Source organism: Gilbertella persicaria (genome assembly GCF_025201335.1).
Source record: "Gilbertella persicaria strain CBS 190.32 chromosome Unknown B0P05scaffold_57, whole genome shotgun sequence".
Taxonomy (NCBI): Eukaryota; Fungi; Mucoromycota; class Mucoromycetes; order Mucorales; family Choanephoraceae; genus Gilbertella; species Gilbertella persicaria.
Window position 1 is genome coordinate 154,987 of NW_026252018.1, and position 8,928 is coordinate 163,914.

Consider the following 8,928-nt stretch of genomic DNA (forward strand, 5'->3'; position numbering starts at 1 on the left):
ACGCACATTGCCTGTTGTATTGATATCTAACATCGAGTACAAAAACTGTCTCTGTATGATATTTTATTGTACACTAACATGATGAAACAAGTATATTCAGTAAGAGAAAGGAGAGAAAAAGAAAATGCTGATTGTTTACATGAAGGCTACATAAATACACACAAACATAGAATAAGGGTTTAAATAAGTAACCAGATGACCAACCTAGATTTTAATATAAACAATAAGCTACACCATTATCCTGATGGTAGAAAAGGAACTGAGTTACTTGTAAAAGAGAAAGGCACTATCGTTTTCCTTTCAAAAGAGCTCTAGTTAAAGGCAACTGTTGATAAAAGCAAATCATTTGATAGCTATGTTGGAGGTCATGGCTAATCCATTTCTATTTTAAGTAATGTCTAAGCAGAATGCAGATACAGCATTGTTTTGTACGATGCGGGTGTTTTATAGCGTCAGGCATATTCCAGGTCGAGAATGCTTTAGTTACTGTAGTAAATCAAGTTTTGTTTAAAGTACATAAAAAAAAAGCCTTACACCGTTGTTTTGCTTCTTTTTTTTTTTTTTTTTTTTTTTGACTGAATGTGTATATAATAACAACTAATAGCAGGCATCGTTACTTTACATCTTCTTGTTTTTTTTTCTTGATTTAAAGAATGGGTTGCGTACAGTCTATTGAAAAAGTCGAACAAGCAGTGAAATTGATATCCAAAACAAACTTGGATAAAATCGGTATTATTATCGTTGTAGCATTACTCGCCTATGTCATCTTAAATGTGAGTTGATAAAAAGATCCTTATGTGTGTATTTACTTGATAGATTGTACAAAATGCGCTTTTTGGACCACTCCGTGATGTCCCTGGGCCATTCTTAACTAAATTTATCAATATTCCTTACTTTATACTTGATCTTCCTTTGGGCACATAGTAAGTTGCAAGTAAAAAAAAAAAAAAAAAAAAAAAAAAAAAAAAAAAAAAAAAAAAAATGAAAAGGAAACATGTCCATCATACTCAAACACACATCATAGCTACCAAAAACTAAAATCTTTTCATGAAACATATGGTGATTTGGTTAGATTAGGGCCGCGAACCATTTCGATTGCGGATAAAACAATGATTCGACAGATCCTTGTGCATGAAGATCTTCCAAAGAGTTCAGTGTATGAAATGCTTCAAAGTAAGGCAAACAAAATGAAATATAAAAGCGTATTGAACTTGTGAATGATAGAAAATAGAGGCATGTCATTATTCAGTACCACAGATAGTAATTGGCATAGACAAAGAGTAAGTACACGACATAAAAACACACACACACATACAGATACATTTATCTTTCGTTTGTTACAGAGAAGAATTATTTCACCTGCTTTTTCTATCAAATATCTCAAATCTTTAGAGACTTTTATGACTTCAGCGGCAGTATTATTAGTAAACAAGATTGATCATGATATTACAAAGAATCAAGATAGTGATGGCTTTGGTATCATAGATATATGGAGCTTGCTTCAATGCCTTGCTATCGATGTCATTGGAGAAGCTGCTTTTGGAGAATCATTTAAGATGATTCAAGACCCAACTCATTTTGTTCCACCTGCTATCAAGGAAGAAATACAATCTGGTGCCATTAATGCCATGTACCCATTGTTGGGAAAACTTATTCTAAAGAATAGTGGAGGAACCGATCCAAAACTGACAAATGTAAGGTTTATTTGTATAGAAAAAAATCCTCATTGAATTCCAAGTTTATGTCTACCATCATCCACAATCGCTTAAATAGCAAAGAAAAAAAGCGTGAGGATATTTTACAAATCCTTATTGATGCGCATAAAGACTACAATGAATGTTTGACTGTAGAGGCTATTATATCCGAAACTGTTTTATTCTTGATAGCTGGTTCAGAAACAACAAGCAATACTCTTGGTTTTGCTATTTTCGAGCTCTTGAATAAACCTGAAACGCTCAAGAGTCTCTACAGAGAAATCGATAATATCCCTCTCGAAAAAAACCAAACAGTGTTTAATTATGAACAAGTCAAAAACTTACCCTATTTAAATTCTGTTATTAATGAAACGATGCGCATTGATTCCATGGCTGCTGGTGGACTTGAGAGAACTACCAAAAAAACTGTTGTTTTAGGGAATAGGCTGGCTCTTCCTGAAGGTGTATGTATTGCTTCAGAATATGAAAATGTATACTAAATCGGAGGGGGGGGTTCAGGTCGAAATTATATGCAACGTGTATCATGTACAAACAGATGAAAAGCACTGGCCAGATCCTTTTAAATTCAAACCAGAAAGATGGATCAGTTATGAAAACGAAGAAAATAGCTTGGATGCTTTCTTCCCTTTTAGTGCTGGGTAAACTATACATGAGTTTTTTTGTGTAGACTAACATTCGTTTCTTTTTTTCTAGCTCTAGGAACTGTGTTGGTAAGAACTTTGCACTACAAGAAATGAAAATCTCTTTGGCGACACTTTTAAAGTATTTTGAAATTGAGTCTATTGAACAAGAAATGAAAGATGCTTTGAACCGTAGAGTTTTTATTACTTTGGGAATGGAAAAAAATAGTTTCAAGATCAAGATGAAGCGAAAATAAAACTGAAGATTATTGATCCAAAATGTGCTTGCATCTTGAATAAGCTAAAACCCCCCCTTTTTTTCCATTTGAAGGCCCTCTTGAAACAACAAAAACTTTCTTGCCTTGATAAAATAGCGCTAGCAATAAAAGTGATAATTGTTCATCATGCTTTCCTATCGCCATCTTTTTATTTATCAAATGGCAAACAGCAACTGATTAAATATAAGCTTTTCTTAGGTTAGAAAGCAGTAAAAGCTTTCTTTTTATTGGTTTGTTTTGTTTGTGTTATGCAATTGAACAGTGATACGCATCGTATTGTCTATCTCTTTAAAACGCGTAATGCCCTCTTGAAGATTAACTTTTCTTTGATCATATTTAAATACAACAAGGAAATAAATTGTTATCTATGTATACCTCTTTAAAGAACAAAAAGTAGAGGTCTAAAAAATAAAAGGAATACTTGGACTGTATTCTCTCAATATAAACAATGATATCAGTATGATTATGTCCTCTTTCCTCCCTTTTCTTCTTCTTCTTTTTTCTGTTACTTTACTTTTCTACTCTCTTGGCCTCGTATGCAAATCTACTAGCCTCTTCTCATCCATCAAGGAGGTAAGATAATTATTCTAAAAGACACGTTTACTGACTCTCTTATAGGGAACCACTTGTTTCCGTACAGTGATGTTCCAAATGCCCTCTTCTTGTCGGCGATGGCATCCATTCGGCCCTGAACTACGCAGGGCCAGTTTGGGCCGGTTCATTCGGCTCTGAACTACGCAGAGCCGCGTGGGCTATGAAAATCAGCACATTAGAGGGTAGCATGATGGCTTTGGTCTTTTGGTAAGTTATATATGCTTGAAAGCTTTTTTTTTAATCATCATTCTAGTTACTTGTTTCCTGGTTCATCAAGGCTCTCTTTCTATGGCTTTACTCTTCTGGTTCTATTCCTGGCTCTATTTTGTATTTGGTGAATCTTTTTCAAACCTCTTCTTCAAAATAATTGCCTCTTCCTAATAAATGAAATTACTTACACATCATTAAAAAATAAACAAGTCATTTTTCTTTCTTTTCTTACCATATATAGTCATGATAAATCATTAATGTGCTTATGCTTCTGTATTATTCAAAACTGCTATGTTTGAATTGAATTCGGGTAAAAGCTAGCATGTCTATGAAATAAACAGGTTTTCAATATGAGACAGACCTAGGTGTGCTTCCTTTTTTATAAACAAAAATTGCAGCTTAAATGATTTTACTAAAGGTACTAGAGAAGACATTTATTATGTTCAGATTACCACGATGGCTTTGTTAAGTTGGAATTCTACTAGAAAGAGAATTGCAGGGTTGAACTGTAGCTCCGTATTAAAGAGCATAATTTTGAAGTAATGAAAGATAAAATACGTTTGTATAAAGACGAGTTAATTTGAGCATTCCCCTCAGATCTGCATTCAAAGTTGATTGCACACTGTAATCAGTACAAAGAAGGCCCATTTCAGTGGATACTGACTATTAGAGGGGTACTCTTTGTAGTAATTCTTGACGTATAAGATATACACGAACAAACTATATTATAATACATGCTATTTTTGAGGCCAAAGCGAGTAGCTTTGGATATTGCAAACGATGAATACCATACAAAAGGAGGATTGTCTATTTTAAATGCCATTTCCTTTTTATCTGGGGCACCAGACTCACACTCTAATTTGATCAGCATTCTTTTTCTGTTTGCCAAAAGCTCAAACTGTATTGCTGGATCCAGGTACAGCTGTATGTGTCTGATACTGCTATTTTGTAAGCCTTGGCGGCAAACAAAATCCATGATTATGCAGCTATATGAAAAAAAGATTGCTACATAAAATAGTGCTATTATTACTGTGTCAACTCAATACACTAGGAGAACATAGATTATATGTTTCTGTACTCGATCATGTAGTCTCTATACCTCTGAAGCCCTCAATAAGCCCTTAAAACAGGGGTTTAGAAAGTTAACTGAGTATAACTGAGTCTGAATAATGGTCAGGGAACTTATCAGAATATAAAAACAGGTTCCCACCCTTTTTTTCTTTGCTTTCTTTTTGCAGCGTGTTTGTTTTCTGTCCTTTCAGGATAATGTACCAAACGTACTTGAGGGGGGGGGATCTACCACCTGGGTACAAGTGCATTCTCTGTCAAGATAGTCTGCCTTTTTTTCACTAAACGGGTCTTTGCCGAATTTGATAGAGAGTAAAACAGACGCGTGTAGAGGGTTAGCTTATGGTCCTGTCCGAGGGGGTATTCCATCTTAGTTATGCGCACTGGCAGTCCAAGTCCAAATATTCCCAACGCTGGAAGGCTACTATCTTTTCTTGGCACCTTCTTCTCACTTGTGGGGAGGGAGGGGAACCTATCGGATAGTAATAAGTTTAACCCTATTCGTGGTATCTTGGTAGTCTCATTTCTTTGTGTGTGTGGCTATTAGGGTATTACAGCAGTCTTGGTCGTTTGCTACTGTGATAGTACTAGAAAGCGGTAGTGAAGGTTACTGGGATTGATAGTCATTCGCCTTTTCTTTTGTGAATGCTCTTTAGAGAGGGTCTAAAAAGTCCTTTCAAGGGGCCTGTTTTAGTCTGGCGGCTAGAATAGTCTTTCTAAAGTTAAGCTTCACTTTTGAAGGGGTATCTGTCTATTCGTGGCAAGCTCTATTCATTTAGGGTCGACTATCGGACAGAGTAATGGCTTTTTATATAGTGTTCGTCATCTATTGAAAATGATACGCATTCCATCTTTTTTGATAGTGTGAATACTATATAGTGGGGTCTGAGGGGCTTTGTGCGTACGCGCACCATCTTTTTGGGAACTCAATTGAACTGGTTTAGGTCCTCGTCCTAGTTCCTGGAAACAAATACTCACAGTATTTGGCTAAAGTACCAGTTTCTTTTTTATCTTTTTATTCAATAAAGTATATACACTAGTATTTAAAATAATTGATAACGCGTCTTTTCTTTTTCTTTTTTCTCTGTCCTTCACTTGTTGTATGCTACAGAAAAAAACATGCTTATTGACTATCATTAAATCAGCAGCCCTAAATTCTGTAGCTAATCATTGCTGCAATGTTACTTATTGATCATAAGCAAGTATTTGCCACAAAAAGAAATAAGGATCCTCTTTTTTTTTTTTTTTTGACTTAGAGGCTGTCTGTGTATAGCTCTTTTTAATTGTGTGCTAACAGTTCTATTGAAGGGTTGTATGTAAAAGCAAGATCAAAAGAGAGAAACTGTTAAATCTCGGCTCTAGAATGACAGGCATTTGTAACAGATGTCCTCTAAGCAATGGCTTAGGTATTTAAAGTAGAAGCTATCATAACCTTGGAAGCTTTGAGTTCAAAGAGAGCATCTTTGGACATGATAAGCATCAAATGTCTTGTAGGAGAAGGGCTGGATATTTCAAACACCAACATTTTCTTCTCTGTTTCTGCTTGTCCTGGGTAGTAAAAGTCATTAATTTGGTTAAAAGTGTCAGAGTTTATAAGAAATAATCAAGAGATGCATTGAGTAAAGCTATATAGCTTAGTATGGCGCATTTAATGGTGTAAAAAGTGCAATAAAGCTGCCATGACAAAGATGAGAAAAAGATGGAAAATGTATTCTCGCTTTTGGACGATAGCATACACTTTTTATATACGTATTGCAAAATTAATACTTTTACAGTACTTTATAGCACTATGGAGGCATTTCTCGCTATGTATTGTTATAGTAAAAGTCTTACGTATCTCTGACAAACGACGGCTTTACTACCCCTCGACCACTTTTTCGACTGAAAGCCAATTTTGTATTCAATTTCTGACCCAAATATTTTTGTGTGTACGATATAGTCAAACGTATGGAATTTGGCGTTTTCTCGAAAACAAATGTCATTATTTTTGTCTACTTTGGTAAAAGCAATTGTTGGAATTAGCTAACTAGAGCTGGTGTATTTCTTTTGATTTCAGAGAATTTCCTTTTTCATTAGACAAAGTTATTTTTAATTGTAAATGATTTCTTACTCCAAGATTCCTGTTGCATTACGTTTGTCAACGGTTGATGAATTCACTCAAACTAGTATGTAGATGAAGAGAAATATCTTTAGCTCATAGCTTTAGAGGATAAAGTAAATGCAGATTGCAACATCGTCAACATCGTCAACATCGTTATTAACACACAAAAAAAAGTTTGGATATGAGAAAACTGTATTTTTTTTTTACGATAAAACATTGGGATAATCCTGACTGATAATTTTTTCATTAATTACTAATTTGTCATATAAACGGTGCTAATGGTGATTAGGTATCATTTTTTGCTCTGTGGTATATATTCTTCAAGCTATGGGTGTTTGAGTACTCATTGAACAGACCTTTTTTCTTTCCATCTTCCCAACAGGCAGACCAATTCATTCGACCTTTGTTATTCTGCTTCCAAGCATCGATGAATGCAATCAAATCTTTGTATTTGGAATTTATAGAACTAGAAGCGCCGTCAAAGTCTTTAGGAAGCTCCATTGGTGTTGTTGCTTCTGGAGGTGTATTGTTTAATTCTTGCTTCATTGCGTCGTACTTTAAGACTTGCGCTATAGTGCCGTCTTGCTTCTGCGTATTGATGCGCTCGGCTGGGGTTGTCGAAAACGGTTGTCATTATTTTCTCAAATTGATTTTGTGTTGCTTGACAAATCGTTTGTAACGCTTCGACTTTATCATTCTCTGTTTTTCTGTCATTTTTGACCATTTCCATTGTGACAAAGTACAGTTTCGTATTGGTTGGGTCGTCCCATCAGTCAATATGATTATGTTTTGCTGGCCAGACTCAAGAAATGGACAAAGACAACCAAAGGATCCAATTCTTGGTATCTGATTGTCAATAAAAGGATTGATCTCTGTTTGGTCAGCATAAGCAACTAGTTGCGAAGTGGCAGCAAGGTGTTTCTAAGAGGTTAGACTTGTTTTTGACAGGTTCGAGGAGGTCTCTCAGAGTTTTGGACTTTGTTTTGAGGTACAACGATGAATAAAGTTGATAAATGTGAAACGCTTTACACATTCAGGCAGTACTGGACGGCTCGACACATAAACTCGCGTGTCACTGTGTGTTGTATTTCTGCTACTACAGGAGGTAAGTCTACAAGATCTGATGAATGAGGTATATAAAGAGCTTCACACTCTGTGCCATCGATAAACATATTGTCGCCAGCCTTATAAGTGCCTGAAGGAACTCTCAGAAGCGAAGTGGTGATCAGATCAATAATAAACTGATCCTGGGCTACTATTCTGCTAATTTGATCTTTATCTGGTATGTAACCGCGTGGTAACCTGTATTGTATTAACTCTTCTGGTACTATATAAAAAAAGGCATTGTTAAAAAGTTTCAACTTGTGGATTTCTATATAACCTTACTCGTTCTCATGGCACTTTGGTCTTCAAAAAAAAAGAAAAGGTAAATACTGTTGAAATGTGATGTAAGTGGTTTTTCTTTTTGAAAGAGAGAAAAGAATATTATTTCTTTTTTAGAAAACACTTTTTACTAATAGTTTAGTCTTCCCGCTTATATAGAACCATAGATATTGTATCCTTTTATATGCTTTTATAGCTTTTTGCAATGTATCATGGTATATATACACATCCATCAAAGACATTACTCTTTTTACTTGTATCGTTTATTTTGGTTTTTAGACTCGAAGAAAATGTAGTGTCTGCTTTGTACTTGTTTGTGTCACCGAAATAAAACATATGTTTACATCATGTCATCTTTTCTTCATCACTAAACTGATAGCTAAAGATAACGTATAAAACTAATTTATAGTCTATTCACTTAGAAAGAGAAAAAAGCAATCAGTATGAGTTTTATAGTGAGCAAAAAAAAAAAAAAAAAATCGATGAATTTTTCAGGGTCTACTTTCAGGGAAAAGTAAGCCACTGTCCTACGGATTTAAAATGTGGTAAGCGTATGCATAATGCACGGATCAACGGAAATACTTTTTGTGCTCAAGATAGAAAAAATAAAATAAAATAAAATAATAATAATAAAAAAAAGACGATAGTTAGTTCATCTTTAGGCACCAGTAATCAATACTTTCAGTTTGTGTGTAAAATAGCTTTCTTTCTTTCTTTTTCTTTCTTTCTTTTTTTTTAAACAGCTAAACTTTTCTTTGCTCTTTTGGTTATTGACATTTTCATATGAATAAGAAAGTTTGTTATTGTTTCAGGATGATCTTCTCATGGAAAGAAAAAAAGGAAACTGGGAATGATTACAATTCAAAGTCCTCTATTACGAAATACATTCCGCATTGATTTATATGATAAGTAAACTTCCCTTATCTTCAAGGGCAAAGAATAATGAATTACTCAATAGA

The 8,928-nt window shown here is 34.6% G+C and overlaps 2 protein-coding genes across 2 annotated transcripts; one reads left to right on the forward strand and one right to left on the reverse strand.

Annotated features, from left to right (window-relative positions):
- Positions 1-576: 576 nt before the first annotated feature.
- Positions 577-2,724, forward strand: B0P05DRAFT_600142 (cytochrome P450). The gene is made up of 8 exons (XM_051583220.1): positions 577-773; positions 817-923; positions 1,025-1,173; positions 1,225-1,280; positions 1,344-1,694; positions 1,739-2,158; positions 2,214-2,353; positions 2,409-2,724. The coding sequence occupies exons 1-8, from the start codon at positions 654-656 to the stop codon at positions 2,590-2,592; spliced, it is 1,527 nt and encodes a 508-aa protein (XP_051430521.1). The 5' UTR covers positions 577-653; the 3' UTR covers positions 2,593-2,724.
- Positions 2,725-7,611: 4,887 nt separating this feature from the next.
- B0P05DRAFT_591407 (uncharacterized protein) lies at positions 7,612-7,982 on the reverse strand (the record flags this gene model as incomplete). The annotated part of the gene is made up of 2 exons (XM_051582905.1): positions 7,612-7,913; positions 7,973-7,982. The coding sequence occupies 2 exons, from the start codon at positions 7,980-7,982 to the stop codon at positions 7,612-7,614; spliced, it is 312 nt and encodes a 103-aa protein (XP_051430522.1).
- Positions 7,983-8,928: the final 946 nt, after the last annotated feature.

Bases quoted from the DNA above. Each gene is read 5' to 3' on its own strand.
- B0P05DRAFT_600142 (XM_051583220.1), top strand. From the start codon at position 654: ATGGGTTGCGTACAGTCTATTGAAAAAGTCGAACAAGCAGTGAAATTG. The intron at 1,174-1,224 runs GTAAGGCAAACA...TGTGAATGATAG, and splicing joins AGTGTATGAAATGCTTCAAA to AAAATAGAGGCATGTCATTA. The intron at 2,354-2,408 runs GTAAACTATACA...CTTTTTTTCTAG, and splicing joins TTCTTCCCTTTTAGTGCTGG to CTCTAGGAACTGTGTTGGTA.